General features: G+C 43.0%; 1 protein-coding gene across 2 annotated transcripts in view; it reads left to right on the top strand.

Annotated features, from left to right (window-relative positions):
• The first annotated feature begins 212 nt into the window (after positions 1–212).
• Positions 213–20,188, top strand: part of Pfk (ATP-dependent 6-phosphofructokinase) — a 59,989-nt gene continuing 40,013 nt past the window's right edge. Inside the window, exons 1-9 of one of the 2 annotated variants that reach the window (XM_077661688.1) lie at positions 213–552; positions 4,869–5,020; positions 8,006–8,195; positions 9,842–10,007; positions 11,613–11,657; positions 13,573–13,681; positions 15,047–15,142; positions 17,478–17,570; positions 18,233–18,358. In XM_077661688.1, the coding sequence (XP_077517814.1) occupies positions 429–552; positions 4,869–5,020; positions 8,006–8,195; positions 9,842–10,007; positions 11,613–11,657; positions 13,573–13,681; positions 15,047–15,142; positions 17,478–17,570; positions 18,233–18,358 (1,101 nt within the window). In that variant the 5' untranslated portion in view covers positions 213–428. The remainder of the gene's footprint in view (positions 553–4,868; positions 5,021–8,005; positions 8,196–9,841; positions 10,008–11,612; positions 11,658–13,572; positions 13,682–15,046; positions 15,143–17,477; positions 17,571–18,232; positions 18,359–20,188) is intronic. The other variant, XM_077661687.1, reaches the window with a different exon arrangement.

Here is a 20,188-nt window from a genome sequence, read left to right as displayed (position 1 = left end):
GTTCATCCGCCCCAGTGGCTGGCGAGGCGGGCGAGGCAAGATTCGTGAATGGCGCGTAAATATTAATAGAAATAACGTTTACCGATATCTTGGCTTAAATATAAACACAGTTTTAAAGTCAAACTTAAATAACGGTGACACAATATTTATTTTAAACAGAGAAACAAATTAATTTTTCTCTGTCGTTTATTGAGTTAACCGCTATCATCATCAGTGTGCGGGTGATTCCGAAAGTGCCGAGAGCAGTCAGGCGGCGGTGTAGCGGCATCTTCCCCTCACAGCCTCCGAGGGAGTGAAGGTCGAAGGGACGGCTGTGCGTTTTGCGAGCAGAGAATACAGTCGCGTTTTATCTGCGCTTGTATTCCCATCTCGCGTTGCTCGCATCTTCCGGCCACTTAGGAGCGGAGGTGCTCCCAGTGCCTGCGAAAATGACCGACGAGAGGATTTCGTCCGGGGCCGAAATCGTGAACACCGTTCGCGAGACCCGGGTCGCCCAGGGATCGCACAAAGGGAAAGTGATCGCGGTCTTCACCAGCGGCGGCGACTCTCAAGGTAATCTCCCATTTTGTATCACCGCTCTTGCTCTTGCAGGAACAAACTGATGCCGGGAGTGGCTCTCATGAGCGTATTCGACTGAGCCTAATTCGGCCGCGGCGGCTTTTTTATACCGTACTTACGTGACGGTCGCCGCGTAGTACGTTGCGCGCGCGATGACCGGTATAGCGCGGTTTTTACGGACGTGTCATTTGCATTGCTTCGGTCTAGTTATCTTGATGGCTATGATAAGCGCGGTGCTTGTGAATCACAGTTTAAACATTGCATGGCAGGGGTTGGTGAAGACGAAGTCTACCGACTGAACTGCTTCTTTGTTGGGCGTTAGGTCGTGTCATAAACGGATCACATGCAGTTTCCGCGGATATCACGAGCATCTTTTCAGTTGATTGAGCACGTGGCAGGCATGCAGTTGTAATCGCTGGACGCAGAAACTTTAGCTACGTCAAGTATGTGTAAGCACATATTTGTGGGAAAACGATTTTGTCTAAATTGGGGTGCAGTTAATCGATCGATTGTGCATCCAGAGCATTACTTCGCATCCACGGCTGTAATGAATGTGTACTGCGACGCTTTAATTGACCCTATCGCCGAATTTGTTCGTTCCGAATCAGGTTAATTTAGTTTCATGGGGCCTCAGCGGATAGCAGCTTTGCCAGCACGGACTACGCCGGTCAGTAGCAGACGACGCGCGCGCGCAGGCCTGCAATCTCGGCCTAATCTTGGCACTGCGTCCACTCCCCCCTGTTGCGTGCGTAAACTCTACTGTCGAGGGAAAGGGAGCTGCGGCAGTGACCGTTTAGTGGCAGGATTTGAACCCGTGGATCCTGCCATCTGTTAGACGCGCCGGTTGCTGCGCGCCCTTCTCGTGCAGTACTGTTGCTGTTGTCTTTGGCGCTCGCTGACAGCATTCACCTTGCGGATGACCTCTGGCGCTCTCGGGCTTCCAAACCTGTCGGGCGCGTCCCACTTTCGGATCTTGTCTGCCTCGCGCGCGCTCAGCTTCCGTCGGCGGTTGTGATGCTGTCATTCATCAACATTTCGTCGGCCTTCATCATCTTAATTGCTTTGCTAATTGCTTTTATATGTGGTATTGTTAATGCGCACACAGAACTTCTTCATCTTGTGGCACTTGTGGAGGATTGTTGCAGTTTTTTTTTACTTCCATTTTCAAGCGCAACATGTCATGCCATTGCATAATCAAACTATTGTCCTGAATGATGCAATGCTAGGGTGCTTGGCACTGCACCAGTCCAATGATATTTGTGAGATGAATGTTTGCATTTATTTCCTTAGTGTGCATGGTCATGATTGAGTAAATATATGTTTGAAGCTTTTTGCATCCATCCCTCAGTTCATTTATCACAAAACTGAATTTTAGGTGCATAAACTACTTATCTCAAGACATCTGAAATGATCTCTTCCTCTCAAGGCCAATTTCAGGGCCTGCAGCCCACTGAGATGGCTTCTATCCAAGATTTGATTCCCCCAATATAGAGTGCCCCTTTCATTCCTTTGGGTGTCGCAGCCTTGGAGCTCAGTTGTGCAGTTCCGAGCTTGATATGTTTATTAAATTTGCAGCTTCCATGATGGTATTTTGGACATCATACATGGAGCATTTGGCTTATCTTTTTTAAAAGATGAAGTAGTAGTAATTGGTTTTTGGGGGGAAAGGAAATGACGCAGCATCTGTCTCATATATCCTCTCATATATCCGGGGACACCTGAATGGCACCTTAAGGGAAAGGTAAAGGAGGGAGTGAAAGAAGAAAGGAAGAGAGAGGTGCCGTAGTGGAGGGCTCCAGAATAATGTCGACCACCTGAGGATCTTTAACATGCACTGACATCCCACAGCACATGGGCACCTTAGCGTTTTTCCTCCATAAAAACGCAGCCGCGGCGGTCGGGTTCGAACCCGGGAACTCCGGATCAGTAGTCGAGCGCCCTAACCACTGAGCCACCGCGGCGGGGCTTTTAAAAGATGAAAAAACTTATTTTGTACTCATGTTCGATCTGGTCTGTGGGACGCTTCCCTAATCCATGACCTGGCTTTGTGTTATCATTGCCATATGTTCTGCATGTCGGAGTACAGCAAGAAAAACCAGTATGCATTAGAGAGGGGATGTGCATTGAAGATATTCGAACTGTAATTAAGGAGAGGAATTCTGCATGATCGTGACGTATAGTGCCCAGAATTTATTACCAGTGGCATAGTCCTTCAATGCCAGTGGTCTATCAGAGTGGCCCAGAATTTGTATTGGAAATCTTTCTTTCATACTGTGATCACAGCAGACTCCCTTTTTTCGGCGGAGGCAAGGACAGTGCTTTATCTTAGAGTTCTAGGAGGAATTCCATTTTTCGCAAGGATTCATCACTTCCCTTAATGTTCCACAAAGGCCACATGAACCTGGGGCACGAACTCAGTGGGTGCGGCAAAGCTACGGATACTCTGTGGAGAATAAAATGGTCCTGTTTGCCTTTTGATCCTGGCATTTTTTTTCCTCAGTTTTTATTCTTTTCTTCGCCCCATTAGCATCGCCTAGCCCCTAGGTGTGCTCACTCCCATACTGAGTATCTGTTTTACTTTACGAGATTACTTGATACAAGTCAGCTGAATTTGCAATGGTCAGAAGGGCTGTTTTTTTTTTTGCTCATTTTCACTGAAAATACCACTGCTACTCATCATGCCACAAAATCTAGGAAAGAGTTTCTGTGCTTTGATTACATGCACTTGTTTCATGTTCTGTCATGTTCTTCATATTCACGCAAGCTGCACACAAGACCGTTCAGAACCAGCCCATACTTACCCTTCATGGCGCCTCATTGACCGTGGCGATCTGCTGCTAAACTTGGATTGGCAAATTCAGGTCCCAATCAAAGCCAGTCTGCATTTTCGACGAAGGCAGAATGCAAAAACAGATGTGTACCGACATTTTGTTGCCTGTTGAACCCCTGGCGCAAGATTTGATGTACAGTCTTTGCCAAAACTAACTAGGCTGCCCTGTTTTGCTTCTCAGTTGTATAGCGGAACACTTATCGCACCCATCAAGCTATAAATCACTGAGGCAAAAAAAATCATTTTCCTCACCTTCAAATACCTTTTGGTTTTTAGAGAAGCCATAGGGGCTCCATTATATGAGGGAGAAGCAAACCATGCAGCCTGGTTACTTTTGGCAAAGGCTGTACCTAACCCCAGATGCCTGAAATTCATTTGGGCTACTAAGCTAAGCTCGGAATCAGCCAATGGATCCAACAGTTTATTGGTTTTCTTTTTAGTTGCTCTCGTGGAGCGATGTCTACCTTCACTGTGGTAAAACGGGATAAGGCTCGAGGAGGAATTGCAAAAAGAGTTGCACACCAGCTGTCTAGCACGGCCTGGTGATGTACACCCCACGTTTTTTTCCTCATGGTCATTGGTTCAGCAAGACACCAGGAAAAAGGATCAGGAAAACAGAAACCAGGGAAAATGAATTTGTGCATTTGCACATCTTTTTCTCCGTTTGTCAGCATGCGTCCAAAGGCATGTAGCTGGGTTAGCTGGTGCCTTTTAGCTGGAGAAGAGTAATATATTCAGGATGACTCGCATTTTGTAGAATAGTAAAAAGCTTGACTTTGCATTAAGGCAGGTAATGCTCTTACTTTTTTTTTCTCTGATTCCTTGCACTTCCATTTTAGTTTTTCGCTTCTTCCTTGTAACTGATACCACGAAAAAATTTGCAGAGCTAAGCTTACCGACTTAACACATTGATGAGCGAAAGCTGTTATAGCTTATTTGGTGTTGCCATTTAGCCCTGCGTTTGGCTGGGGAATCTGCATCGCCAGTCATAAGGGAAAGCCTAGCCGTTCTCACGCGAATCAGCGAAATCTGATCTGGCCGCCTGTCTCCTTTCTCTTGCTCTCTCCCTCTCCCCTAAACATGGAGAGGAGGATTCTCCTCTCTCATCTTTGCTACCTGCCAACCGTGGCTGATGGGAAATAAATAAACTTAAATACTATTCTTAAATTAGTTAACTTGGTATTATGGTAAGGTCTTATGACTGACACTGTCGATTACCCCGTAGAATGCAGGGATATAGGCGAAATCAAAGCAGTAACAACTTTCACTGTGAAACAAATCCTTCATGCGTGATTGATGCCCCTTATTTTTCATCCTTAATGATGTTTCGTGTTTTTGGGCCACTTTTCCAGCTATGCAGGCCTCTCTATATTTGTCTATTTGCAGTGAGGTATCAGTAACTGATGGGGGAAAAGGGGTCTTTGCACAGCCTGTCTTTGGAGTGTTGTGGTCAATGCCCACTGTGTTTTGTGTAATGCAGGCATGAACTCAGCTGTGCGTGCTGTGGTGCGCATGGGCCTGTACCTTGGAGCAAGGGTGTTTTTCATCAGGGAGGGTTACCAGGGCATGGTTGACGGTGGAGAGTACATCCAGGAAGCGACCTGGGTCAGCGTGTCTGGCATCATTCACAAGGTGAATTGATTGCTGGGCTGAAGTTCTTTCACCTGTGGAAATACCATACAGCAGATATACACTGCTGCAGGTTTGTGGAAGCCAGAGATGCTTATCTCCAAAACTGAAGGGACTTATGAATGATCTCCTCAAAAGTATGATGATGATGATGAATATGGATTTTTATGGCGCAAGGGCATCTATGGCCAAAGACGAAAGACAGGGTATTTTCAACTACGCAAGGTGGGGTCGATGACCCATGGTATTCCAAGTATTTCACCCTAAATAAGCCGAGCACCAGACCAGGGCAAAGCTTGTACCCATCGTTTTACCAATGGGTACCCGGCGGCACTGGGGATCGAACCCCGCACCTTCCGCATGCGAGGCGGATGCTCAACCACTTGGGCACTGCTGCGGTCAAAAGTATGGAATATCTGTTATTTCATTGGAATGCCTTCCCAGTGCCAATAAAATCATGCCCACTTTTTTTAATTTCAAAAGATTAGGAAAAAATTTTATTTGAAACTGGTAACAGGTTTACTAAAGCTTTGTTTTCCTGGTTTGATTTGTTTGTTTATTTGTCATAAACACAAACATAGTTCTGATATCTGGTGTGACAAGGGAATGTGCTGTTGTGGTAATTGAATTTTTACTAATTCATTTATTTGGTCTATGTATAATCTTTTGACTATAGATCACTTGTGTGCGTAATAATAGGTACACTTCCTTTTGAGTGTGTACGTAGAAAACTGATCTTGTTTGGAAAGTACAATCTCATACATTTGTAGGGCCAGATACTATGAAAGGCCTTTATTTTTAATCATGAAATATTGGAACTATTCCTCATTCTTGCTTTTTTCTTTGTTTTGAATGCCCTGATATTTCAAAGCACTCCTTATGCTGATGCATATTATATTATATGTCGTAATATATGACCCCGTATAATCAGTGCACCCATCAAATTTTTGCAAAGTTTTGGAAAGCTGTTTTTGTTATGCTGGTAAACAAAGTTAATAACCTTGTTTGCTTGGGCGCGCTCTGCATGCAGTTCTGTAAATGAAAAAATAAGGTAGCCATTTGTGTTGGCTTTGCAGTATGACAGTACTGAACTAAATGGGCCATTAAGTTGCCCGAGTCTGTATGCAAGATGTGAAACTCGATTGATTCGATGCTATATGTCAAGGCTTAGTATTGTTGTTTTTTGTTGATGTGCTGGATTCTTTTGGATTGATTCAGAGTTGTACATTCTTACCTGTCAGGAATGTTGTACGTGTTTTAGTTTTTGTGGTTTTTCTCTAATTAGGTTAGTAGTGATGAAAAACCTTTGTGGCAACTGCTTGGAAAAACTTGCTGGGTTTTAATTTACTTTTTATTTTCATGCTACCGTCTGTAAACATGTATATGGAATATGGAAATGATGCTTACGGTATTTTTCTAATTGGTAGAGGTCTTTTGCAGACAAGTGCTGAGAGTATAAATTTGCAGCTGCCAATCAAAGTTACTGGCCGTCTACAAAGAGAGGCCATGTTCAGAAGTATGAGAATGTAGCGTTTTATTTTTTTTAATGCGTTGAAGAAACTTCAAGCCACATCAGTATTTTATGGAACTTTTACCTATTCTTTCTTCAACTAGTTTTTATTCTGTATGAATGCCTGTACGCCAGTTCAATTGTTTTCGGTGTGGCACTTAAAGAAAACAGGTTGGTTGAAGCCTTTCTGAAAAAAAAAGAAATGGCACATTGTAGACATCTGCCTAAATGACGACCAACCTTAAGCATTCATGTGCCCGAGCTGAGCTCCGTAGAAACCTATAGGTTTCTATGGAGCTCTGCTCGGGCACATGAAAGCCACACTTGGTCTTTACTACTGGACTTGGTGTCGCGTTGTAGGCGTTTCGTCTCATAAATGGTTCAGAGACACATATTGTAATATTTGATGGATACGGTGTTTAAAATGTAAAATTGGGCAGGTGCCCAAATTAAACTCCAAGAGGCTTTTCTATATGCCCAGCTAATGGTAACATATATATCTAAAGCATTCCTTTCTTTGGAACACTAATTGGTTATTGTTTTTATTCTGAGTTAAATATAACTCTAAATTAGGTAGGGAACAGTATACAAAATTCGATATTGGACTGTGTGGCCACAGGCGAGGGATGACATCATTGACATTAATCACAAAACTGTCATGCACATACTGGACAGCCAAACTAACATCTACAAGCAATGACCCCATTTATCAGGCGTCTGAAGTTGGCAAAAACAATTGCAACATTTATTTTGTTAGCAGCTGTATAGGAGTTACCAATGGGTGGGTAGAGTTTGTGACATAGCAAACACAGAGTTGCCTGTAGAAACCCTCGCATATGCATGGGGTCACAGTACGGGAAGGTTCAAAATAGATTTGTGCTGAAACAGAATGCTGCGTGACAGGGACATACAGGTTAAAACAGACAGGCTAAGATACAGTAAATGTTCCGTTAGGATGTATATATAACTGAACAGCTTTGAGGTTTTACAGCACACTGTACTGCAGAGCTTTGACTTGTTTGTTGTCAGCCAGAAGAAAAGACGGTGGAAAGCATGTAAAATGATGCTGAGGAGTTCGTATACTCCATACGTACCGTGTCATGAAAACATCCAGCTCGGAGGCTTTCAGCGCATTGCAGAGCAAGCTTTTACCAACACTTAGCAGTTTGGCTGTCATGAGACATCCTTTTTTTTTTTTAATCCCAGAAAGGTGCGGTACATGGATGAATTTTATGCATTAAAGTGCCCTTCGTCTCCTTTAAGAGGATTATTTTTTTTCCACCTTTTTGTATTTTTCCTCTTCTTCCCAAGTAAATTACATTGCTAGCCTTTTCTCTCATTTGTTGTGGCCAAGAGCTGCCTTCTGATGCATCTGGCTGTGTCAGGCTGAATGTTGGCTCTGGGTTGAAATCTGGCCCATACAAGTCTCATTGAATAGCCTCTGAATGTTTTCCCTGGCGCGCGTCCTTCACGAACAGGGTGGCACAGTGATTGGAAGTGCCCGGTGTTCAGACTTCCGCAAGCGTGAGGGCCGCCTGAAGGCAGCCAAGAATCTGATCGACCATGGCATCACAAATCTGGTGGTGATCGGCGGTGATGGGTCTCTGACAGGAGCGAACCTTTTCCGTCAAGAGTGGACATCTCTGCTTGATGAGCTGGTCAAGAATGGTGAGTGTCTGCCTGCCTTGGTGTGTTTTTGTGGCAGAAAACATGCTCCTCATACGTGTCAGTTTTGGTGCACGATCCCTTAGTTACTTGTGAGTGCCAGAAGTATAGAACAAGAGTGAGGTCATCAAATAACAAAGCAAGCATAGAGCTGATGGCAAGTAGACAAAAATGGTACCAGCAGATAAGGATATTTGGTCTTATTGGCATACAGTTTTGATGTTACTGTAGCGCAGTAAAACCCCATCAAAGACCTATTGGAAATTTTTGAAAACACAATTATATTCCTGTTGGTTGCAGTTGTGCTGTTGACTTTTTTTTTTTTTCGGCTGTGCAGGGGCAAAGCTCAGGAATCACAGACATGACACAGGCACTAATTTCCAACAAATTTATTGCAAAATACCCTGCATTACATATGTGCGAGCGGACCACTTTGAACTTGTGCAGTCTAGATTGTGGTCTCAGATGATTTAGTTTCATATCCAGGTGGAATGAAAACGGATTGCTGGTATGCATGTCTCCCAACTTTGAAATTCTTTCTGCCCCATTAAGTTTTATGCGTAAGCTTATTTCTGCTTTTCAAAGCAAGTGCACTTTGTGAAGATTCATTTGCTGCTACATGATGTTGAGCAAGAAATGTATTCTTGACTTTTCGTAAATGTTCTCTGAGATGGCAATTTGTGCATTGACCAGTCTGGTCCGCATATCAGTTGCCACAAGAGAGCAGGAGTTGAATTTTTGAAAGGTGCATGCAAGACATTGAGTTATATGTACTTGCAAGGACTAAAGTGCTAGACTAGACTGCCGCTGTGAGCAGCAAGGCTTAGCCATGAATGAACTTGCCCACAGTGCATCTAAAAGTCATCTTCAAGGCAAAGCAAAACAGGCTGTCGTTGAAAAACAAAGTGAGATTGGGGTTAGATACACGGCTGCAGCAAATCACTCGCTTCTTGTCATGTGGCGTTCATGGGCCCATCATGGGAGATGCTTAGTTCGCTCTCTATGCCTGCATTCAGTGCTTTTAATGTGCGACTACTCTTGGTAATCTGCACTTTGGACATATACAATAGCATGAATTCGAGTCAGTTTACAATATCACCAAATGTGTGCATTATTGTGGTTGAGATGGTTATGAAACAGCTTTTTGTGAAAATGTGCACACGTGGCCCTTGTAATTGTTGCATAGGCTGAGCGTTTCCAAGTCACATGCAGAGCTAACTAGACTAAACGCACTACTTTATTTCAATACAAGCATGACATCTTGACACGGTAATTGGCTGCCAGTTATTAGGGGAGCACCTAGGGTGACGGATAAAATATTGCAAATTCTTTTTCTTCTTGTTACAAGAAGCGGCTTGAGAGCTTCAGAAAGCCTTCAATAAATGGTTCCACTGTAGTTTATTACTTCGCTCTCTAGCTCTATATTCTTTGAAGTCGCATTTTTGTGTGTTATTGAGGGCCGGCACTTTCTTTATTGCCATGTCCAAAAACCATATTGTGCTACCTTGCTCACCTGATGTGCAAGCGTTTTCTGTCCTCTTTTTTTTTTTGTTTTTATCAAAATCTGCAAAAGTTGCTTTTTGCTTGGGTATTTAACTGCCTTTTCCTACATTCCTTTCTCTCTTCTCGCCTTCTGTGTCTCACTTCAGGTGGCATCACCCAAGACCAGAGGACCCAGTGCAGCCACCTCAACATTGTGGGCATGGTCGGTTCCATTGATAACGATTTCTGTGGCACCGACATGACCATCGGCACCGACTCGGCACTTCATCGCATCATGGAGGCCATTGATGCCATTGTCACTACAGCATCAAGGTGAGTGCCGGCTCTTTTCTGTCATTGTCAGTGCGTTGCTTCCGTCTGTGAATGCTTGTTTTGCCTTCCTGCCTTGAAAGCTGTGATCCTTCCTTTTTTTTGTTTTTTTTTTGCGGCAGTAACATGTAGATTATGATCACTACTGCAGCGGTAATACAGCACATTGTATGCTGTGCAGACCAGTTATTGAAACTTCTCGCTGCTGAGTACTGGAAACAGCCGTTCACGGTGGCTACTTTTATTACTTCTTTGTTCGGTCATTGCATTGCTGCGTACTTCATACAGTGTAAACTACTCATTCAGACAAAGAGAAATATGTGCAAGCCTAATTACAGATCTGCTCGCTTGAAATGTTTGTTCATCTAATCTAGTGCATTAGTTTTAGTATATGCATGCAGGAATGAATGCACCTAAATTTTGCAACATGCCAGAATTGTTTAAATAATTTGTTGCAGTTATTAAAGCAAGAATATCTGAATAAATTACTTTGGTGTGCATGTGTTAACGGGCGCACATTTGCAGGTCTAGAAGTGCAAGTTTTCTTGTAACAACAAAACTCTGTTATAGAGAACCTAACAAAAATTCAGTTTTCAAAATGAATGGCTGGCAACCACACTGTTTGTCATTACAATTGCCAGCATAACACAGCCATCAGCCATCAACAGGCAGCCATGGCAAGAGCAGATGTTTCTCTTCTCTGCTGTCCAAGACAAAAACAATCATTGTGGAAGAAAGCAATTTTATTTTTCTTCCTCAAGTTTTTATCATGGTTTCCTGAATCACTGAGGTCTTTCAAGTGCACCTGTAGTGCATGCATGGTAATTGTATTGTTTCGTTGTCCATAAATTGTCTTGTGGGGAAAGAGGGGTGCTTATGACGTGATGTTTTTGTGAGAGCAGTTACTAAGTTCGACTGCAGTTAATGAAGTGCAGCAACTTCGCAATTTAAATAGTGTTTTTATTTGGTCCCACCCGCTCTAAAATCATCACACCCATAATGGCCTCCTCAGTTTCCAAGCTTAAATAGCTGGCAGGAGGCACATCAGATGCCACCTCCGGCACAGATTTGTCTCATCTAATTTATTTGTATGCTCTGTGGAGCCATTTTTTTTTTCACATTTTTTAATGTTTTAAGACTGATCTATGCACAGGGTAGTGCCAGGTATGCTAAATAGTAGTTGTAGGCTTTTTTTTTTTGCATTACATAGTACAGAAACGGCAACTCTAGCATTTCTTTGATGTTCGAACATTTTATTAAAACTTCACAAGCTTCAGGCAAATAATGATTGAAATTATCGCTTACACCCATTCAACGCACACATGAGAGATTTCGCGACAGTAAGCTTGACGTCTTTTGTTGGTCTATCATGACGTGTCATGTGTTGTTCAAAAGCCAGTTTTGGTTCTAGCTAGCCTGTTCTTGCTGCTTTGTAATTTGTTTTGCTCAACATTTGGAAAAACTGTTCTTTGCAAAAAAGGGAGGGCGTTGCAACAAATATGATTCGATAATCACTTCAGTTTTTGAAGATCCTGTGACCCTGCCATTTAAAAATATTGCTTCAAAATTATCTGTGTTGCTTTCTTCGTTCTTTTTACCTTTGTATAGCCATCAAAGGACCTTCATCCTCGAAGTCATGGGAAGACACTGTGGGTAAGTTCTGGTTCATAGTCTTTACTGCTTTTTTATTATTGCCTCCTCATTGTCACTTTTTAATCGTATGATTTTTGCATGATACTGTGGCCTGATGTCATTATAGCTTGTCTTCTCCTGCGTGATATACCAAACCAGTCCTTATACAGTGCTCTTGTGCTCCGAAGGAGGGGACATGGGGACTTGCTTATTTATAAGCCTATAGGCTGCAGCAGTGCCTCTACCATTTTAAGAAATGTGTGTGGTGCGACAGCTAACCCTTGCTGGTATACCATGCCATGGAAACTGGTAGTATCAAATCATTGTCATGCAGAGTGTATGATAGGCATGCATGTAGTACTTTTAGTTAGCCGGGCCATCTCTGCACACTGTTAAATTTTCTCTTATGCTGTCATTTCAATGGAAACTTTTTCTCTGAACCATGTGGTACTAGCAGGGCCTTGGGTTTTGGCAGTCTTGATGCAGTAGGCAGCATAAAAGGGTTGTTGCACAGCTTCCGCTCTTACCGTTGGATCATGTGCCATGTGACACTAGTGGTAATACAGGACGTACTACATCTGCCACTATGGACGCGGATGGCACTGGTGAATACTTTCAAAGTTAGGTTCAACAGAAATACCCTTGAAAGCAGAAAATTGGGCAGCCGCCGCCGTATCTCAGTTGGTAGAGCACCGGATGCAAAATTCGGAGGTCGTGGGTTTGGATACTACCAGTGGCATGTGGTTGTTTTTTCTTCTGCTTTATCAATTATCTTTCACCGATAAATTAATTACACTATTACTCTCTCACTGATCAACACTACAAATTAAAAAAGAAAAAACATTCCCCTGTACTGCTTGGTTTCGTTGACAGTTCGCTTCCTTCACACAGGTGACACAGAAACACAAGCTTTCTTTGTCATTTTTATTGTCGCGAACAGTACAGCACTGTGTAGATAATCAGCGCTACTTGTTGCAGGACTACTGTCTGAAAGCTGACCTTTGTTAGAAAATCTTTCGTGCATTGACTGAACATCTCTCTTCACATAAGGGTTTTTAAAGCCAAAACTTGCTTCAAGAAACTTTGTTGTCTGTAACATGTGGGGAAGTTCAAGGCTCCCTCGAAGTCTTATTATTCTATAAACAGAGGTGCAGACTGCTTTTGTAGTAGTGAAAATCTTTTTGACCATAGCAGGCAAGTCGCTTACAAGTTGTTACAGTTCTTTTCCACTGGGGCAAAGAATGCACTTAAACTGCCAGCGGCTCTTATCGTCGCTGCCCCCACTGTCCTCGTTTATGTTGCAGCTGCCTATACTCAATGGCTGATCATTTCTTAAGGTGCAGATACAGTTTGGGCGGTCATCATCGGTTTCACTTGGGCCGCGTCTGCCACCCTGTTATCTTTCAAAGCACCCTCCTTCCCAAACTTGTCACGACCCATAACCACTCGCAGTAATCATTATCTCTTGGGAAGAGTGCAAAAATCCTGCGTCAAAATGAGTTTCTAAGCGAGACTTAAGTGGCACAAATACAACCTACCATGAATTTGCAGCATACATGAAACCATTGATTATTCATCAAAAACAAACAGCAGTGTCATGCATCAGGTAATGACACTGGCAGCTTTCATGGGTACATTGAATTTCTATACTGCTTCTAGCCATAACTTTCATTTGTCAGCATCTCATGGGCAATGCCTTGTTACTCTTAACTCTTGATAATTTGAATTTGAAAGGAACTGAAAACTTGTTTTGATTAAGAGGAGCCATTTTAACACGCCTATTATTGACAGGGCCAAAGTGTCAATTCAAATAAGCGGAAAGAATTTTGAATTAAGCAAGTTTGAATTTTTAACTATCGTCTCTCCGCCGCATTTTGGATTTGAGGCTCTAATCCATCCTCGTGCTTTTCTTTTCTTTGCGGATGCCAAATTCCAGCTACCTGGCCATTGTAGCAGCCTTGGCCAGTGAGGCTGACTTTGTGTTCATTCCCGAGTGTCCACCGGACGGTGAATGGCAGAGCGTCCTCTGCTCAAAGTTGCAGCAGGTGCAGTCTCACTTGTTTTGTACTCTGTACGAGTCACAACATCTGTTGAGTGTTAGAGCGAGCAGTTTTAAGGGAAATGTCTTTTGTCTTTTGTATAAGTTTGCAGCATTGGTCACTTGTTTATATTCAGTAGGCTTATGTATACATTTATGCATGTGTTTCAGCATTAGGTAGCTAATTGCTTCTGGCCAAGAATCACATGCGAACATGCACATGAGTTACTCTTCAAGACTGTGTAGCATGGCCTCGTTGTTTCACTGATTAACGAACATGCACTTCATAGGAATCCATTATGAATAAGGCTAGTCACTCGCTACTGTTGAGAGTAACTACGGTAAGCGAAAAATTGTGCTTTATTGATAAGTGGTGTCTGCCTTTGATTCTAGCCTGGTTTTGTAACATTCATGTAAGGTGGCATTAGAACAGGAATAGATTTGGCTGTGCTGTACCTTGTCTTTCTTTTTATGCCTTTGTAGACCTGTAATATGCTAGATAATGGTTATGTACAAGGTTATTCGGCAAAAGACATATTTGCTAAGCACCTGTAATTGCTTTTTCACCTAGACTTAACATGCAGTGTGCTTCAGTCATTGCTTGCCTCTGGAATGAAAACTGACTTGACTTTCTATAAAGATACTCTAAAGCTATGAAGCACCATTCCTTACTTGCTACAGATGACATACTGCTCCGTGTAGCAAGCTAACAGCCACCTCTATTCTGAATCCTTGGCAAAAAGAACTCTCCTGCAGCCTGATTGAAGAAGAGTTTATGAGCAGAAGAATGCGAAGAAAAATATTTAGTGACTAGGATTGTTGATGAATCCAAGCTGACAGGCTCAGTTCTGACAAGCTAAGTCAATAGTGAAAGCCTTGAGGGGTGCCATTAACATCCACTGTATTCGATGAGAAGTATGCTGTCTGTGTTGTCAATGGTCAGCGTAGATGGCATGATTGAATGCTACGAACTTCAGACAAATATCAGAGAATACAGGATCTCTTCTCATTCTCATGAACATGGTCTTTTTATTCACTCAAATTTTTCAGTTCTTTGTGAGATTTGAACGTCCTACTTGCTTCTGCCATCACAATGGGCTTGCAGAATAAGTGCAAACATTGCTTTCGTGACACCATGCATCTCATTACACTTGTGCTCGCATGGGTTAATTACATCTCTCTATTTCAAACACACAGCCATGGCATTCCTTTCAGGGAAGAGTTGGTAGCCTCCTTTATCTATTTTTCATCTCGTATATCTTTCACGATTGTGATAATGACATCATTCTAATCATCATTCATGTTGAAGGGTGTGCTGGTCCTTTTGAGTAGAATTCCGACCTTATTTCATCTGTGCCCTTTTTTTTTTCAGGAGAGAGACACTGGCCAGAGACTGAACATTATCATCTTGGCTGAGGGCGCACAAGATCGAGACGGAAATCCCATCACAGCGGAGATGATCAGAAAGGCAAGTGGCTGCTATGAGTGCTTTCTGTTTGGCTCTGATTTGCCATCACATGCTAGCTGTCCACTGGCCTCAGTTTTTCTCCTTTCTTTTTTTTATTCCTTCCCAACTTTGTTCCGAGTTTTCTGTTGTGGCTAACAGCATCTGATATATTTCAGCTGCCACAGGCCTTCATGGTTGCACTAGAATTGAAGGTACTAAAATGCCTACGCCCTTAACGGGTGAAAATAACCTATATTTATTCCCACTACAATCAGAGGATGTATAGCAGACTCTGCAACTTTTGTGCTACTAAAACTAAAGTTTCCTATTAGTATCGCTGGAGAAAATTTTAAATTAAGTGCAGGCAGGTTTAGCATCAGCAATTGTGGTAGACAAAATTAAGGCGTCAAATAAATGGGACTGCAGACTCACCCAAAGTCGGCATTTTGTTGCTCATCAAACAGATAAGAGATGCTTTGTGAGGCCATGAGAAAGCCAATGCTACAAGTGGCATGATCTTCACTGCTGCGTTATGATGCTCACCGCCTACACACACTTGTACAGTTTGTAATGTGCTTTAGCTCTTGCTGCAGGCGTTGATGTATTAGCTCACTATCCTACCCATTAGTAATACTCTTTTATTTCATTGGTTTATTTTTTATTTCTATTTTACATAATATTTACTTTATTTGGCCAGTGACTCGTCAAATATGTGCCAAGTGGCTTGGAGGATTGGGGAAGGGAAAGAGCATGAGGGAAAGCAGTGCAGGCAGAGAGCACAGCTGTGCAGTGGGCCTAGGGCTTGGCTGTATCCTTCTCACTCGCTCCATGTTGTTTTGCATCCAACTGCAGATTCTCTTTCGTCCTTGCTTTATTTTAGTAGAACGTACAGTTGTGCTCATTCACGCACCTCTAAGACGCTAGAAGGAAATGTTTCGAAATTTTCAGTCCTGTAGCAGAAAAAAAAAAACAGATGTTTCTAGGCATGTTTCTGGCACATAATAGCCTAATACTCCTGTCACACGGGCAGTTTCAATGCCTATTGAGTCAGTGAACATCGAACTCAATGGGGATTGGCCAGTGCCACACGGCGATTTTGACTCAATGGGGGTTCGCGAATGATCATTGGAACCTCAAGGCCATAGAGAATGGCCTTGCACTCACCATATTTTCAAGAACTAAGACGCAAAAAGTCATAGTAAATCAAAATATTTTTTTTAATTTAATGACATTTTAGATTATAATAACCAGTTCATAAATTAATTTTTATTTGGTAGCCAAAATGACAGCTCTGCAGACAGTCTGGTGGTCAGATATAAGCAAACCAACCCAATTCATGTTGAGCGGTGTGCCACTGCATTTCGCTTGTTTTTACCTTTAGCGTGTTTTGTGGCAACACAGACCAAGAAGAGCCCCACAACTATGGAAGCAATAGTATCTACAAATGCATTGACGACTGTCACTAATTTGTGCCAGCTTCGCCCGCGAAGAATGAATGCTTCTGAAATTAAGTTTGAATCATTACCCATCATCTCCCCGCCACCACTGTCTTTGGTTTTGCCAAACTGCAAAGTATTTGAATAGATTTTTTTTAATATTTGAATGACAAACTTTCAATTAAAAATGGCACTACTCCAATATTAGACTCATTTTATTCTGCTTTACTTTGTATTTACTCAGTGTTGCTGCCTCTAGCGCTATCTATTGGATCGCATGCTCAGTACTCAATGATCATAGAAATTCGCCTTGAGGTAGTGGTGCATCTGGATGGCCATCGAAAATTCCGATGGTCATTGACTCAATGGGCATTGAGATTGCCCATGTGAAGGGGGTATTAGCCACTCATGCACCATATAAATCTGAAAAGAGCACGACACAACTTTATTCTAAGTCGCTGGAGTGGCTCAGTGGTTATGATGCTCAGCTGCTATCCAAAAGATGTGGGTTCGATCTCGGCCACGACAGTCGCATTTCGATCGTGGCGAAATGCTAGAGGCCCGTGTATTTTGTGATATCAGTGCACATTAAAGAACCCTATGTGGTTGAAATTATCCAGAGCCCTTCATTACAGCATCCCTCATAGCCTGCATCAAATCGGGACGCTGTTAAACCCCCATAAACCGAACCAAACAACTTTTCTCTACCACTGGGGGCACAAAGAAAGCATGTTGGTGAGAGGTATGGTGGTGGCGCTTGTAACTGTTTCACTGAATGGATATAATGCAGGTAAGTGCAGCATTGCAATGAATTGCAAGCTCACAAGCTCCAGCGCTTATTCATACGCTGCTTATATATTGCCACCGAGTGAAGCCTCCGATCCATGACCTTTTTGTTCTCTCTTTGCTTGACATTGCAGGTGGTCGTGGACCTCTTGAAGCAGGACACTCGCATCACTGTCCTGGGCCATGTCCAGAGAGGTGGCAGCCCATCTGCCTTTGACAGAATCCTGGTGAGTGGTGGTACTTTTGACAACACTCTTTTGTGCATGGTACGATAAGTTACATTTTGTTTTCACTTCGATCAAAATAAATAAACTCTGACCTCGTGCTCCTTCAATTTTCACGTGCAGTTTTTACCCGTGCCAACATTTAGTTTACCTTGTAGAGGCTGAGTTCTGTTGCTTGCAGCAAGAAAGGCTCCTATCACGATGGTTACTGACACGGGGCCAGTGTAAAAAAATCTGAGCAGCATATTTAAGACGTGCCCTCATCCAGTTTTTTCACCACCAGCATGCAGGAGAGGGAGTGAGAAACGGTCTAAATAAAAACTTCAAATGATGCTTGGCTTTTCCATGGCGCACTTGTATATTAGCACAAACAATTGGTGACTGGAGTGGCGAAATGGCAACACGTTGCACTGCAGTGTCGCAAATATGCCAAGGGAAGAACTGGGTGGGCAGTTCCCACATTTCCGCGAACGCATCTACAATTACATTCTGCAAGACTCCTTTCCCTGAGTAGCAGTGATCTGATAACTACAGGCATATTTCCTTCACTGTGGCAGCTGCTGTATACTCTGCTTGCTACTTTGGAATGTATACTCCCTCGAGCTTTATGCTAACAGTGTGAGTGCACTGTACACAGCCCGAGGGCATGCATGGCCTTTCTGCAGGGCTGCCGAATGGGAGCAGAGGCCGTGCTGGCCCTCTTCGAAGCCACACCAGATTCAGAAGCTTGTGTCGTGTCCCTGGATGGCAACCAAGCCGTCCGAGTGCCACTCATGCAGTGTGTGGAGAAGGTATGTGCCCGCCACTGTGCTTGCGTATGGAACACTTTTATGAAGCAAAGATCGCGTCTCTCTGTTCTTTTTCTTTTTTCCATGCTCGAGTGATGTCAGTGCACTTGCATTCCGCATTCAGCAGAGGAGCTTGTCTTGCATTTCCTGTGGGTGCTTTTGATCCAGAAATGCACTGTGCAGTCAAAATCATGGTTCGGGTGCTCTGTCATTTCATGTCTAGCTTTAACTAAGTGCTTGAAGAATATCATCAGTTGTTTCTGAGAGGTAGCTACTAAGTGCTTTGCCTAAAGTTGTAGCAATATAGTTTACACTGGGATTTGTTAGGCGAAGGCGCCAAAGTAGTTTGCTTTTTGGTGAGTTTTTATTTTTGTCCCTGCTGTGGCCTTTTCGGGGGCCACTCTCTATCTTTTTTAGAAAAAAAAAATATTTTTGCATGCAAAGAAAGCCAATTACTTTTACAACATACAACATTGCCTGTTAATTTCTTACAGGCATTTACAAAATTGTGTGCATAGATTCATAACAGCTAGAAACCGTGCATTGAAATCGCCAAGACTTTTGAAATGAGCACTTGAGAGATTGGGCACATATCATTTCTTTCTTTTTAAAACTCGCCTTTATGGCGAGAACTCAGAAAAAAAACATATTACTACGATACAGTCTGCTTGCATGACCATTTCGAAGGATGGGCTGCCAAGTTCACTGTTAAGAGAACTACCTACCATACTCACTAGATAATATTAAAAGCACCCTGGTTGGTACATGAAGGGTGCTCACAGGCGGTCACCGCTAAGTGTAGTGCACTCACAGAAAAATCTCCAGATTCACTATGTACAGCCGCTGTCAGAAGTTAATGGAGTGTAGTATTAGTGAAAAAAAAAAATTAATTTCATCGTCGTTGCATGCAGCTTGGCAACAGATACATGAGATATGAATATTATCAGTGTGTAAACCACAGAAAAGTGCCATTTAACCACAAGCAGTGTGCCCTGAACATAAAGAAATTAAATCTGTTTTGGCAAAGTAGCATTTCAGAGATTTTTTATGATGAGTGTACGTGCTGTAATTGTGTGCGTGAACTTCAGTAAAGCTATTCAGAGCCTCCTCAGTAATTTTTCTTTTTCTTTATTATAACAGGAGAATTATTACTGTCACTGGGGTGCGGTGAGCACCTGCTATGCAGTACACTCGAACCTCAATATAACGAACACTGATGTTACGAATTATTAGCTATATATTGAGTTCTGAAATATTTTTAACGAACTCATGCAATTTATACTTTATGGATATATCGATCCCCCCAGCAGCGCCAAGCGGTTCCCACTGAGACGGCAAGCGGCAGGCTTCGCTGCACTACACAAGTTACTGGTGCTGGTGTGGCTAGCACTATAGCGCGGCAAGCATTTGCGCCAGGGTTCATGCTTTTACCTCGCAGTAGTGCTCATATCTCGCAGTCACCAGCAGTGCTACGGATGATACAGCGGTGTGGAGGGCTAGTAGCAAAGCAGTCAGCACGAGTTCACGCCTCTCACACCTGTCAACAGCTCCCCATAACCAGCGGCATGGACGGTTGTAGCTTTCGCTGGAGGTGGTGGAAATGGCAATAGCTTTCGCTCCGACTACCATTTTATTTGCGACATGGCTGTGATGCGGGGAAGCCAGCCTAGCTGATATGTAGCCTGCCGCTATTGTATGCTGGCTTTTCTCTGCAGAAAAGCCAACCTAACTGGCGCCTATTTTCTTTTGGGGGGGGGGTCTCTGGAATCTAACACCTTCGAAACAGTTTTAAAACTTAAGAAAAGGTATTCTAGTCAAGTAATAAGGATTACA

The sequence above is a fragment of the Amblyomma americanum genome, chromosome 4, assembly GCF_052857255.1.
Source record: "Amblyomma americanum isolate KBUSLIRL-KWMA chromosome 4, ASM5285725v1, whole genome shotgun sequence".
In the NCBI taxonomy this organism is placed as follows: Eukaryota; Metazoa; Arthropoda; class Arachnida; order Ixodida; family Ixodidae; genus Amblyomma; species Amblyomma americanum.
The sequence above is the reverse complement of the archived record's forward strand: the minus strand, read 5'-3'. Positions and strand labels throughout refer to the sequence as shown.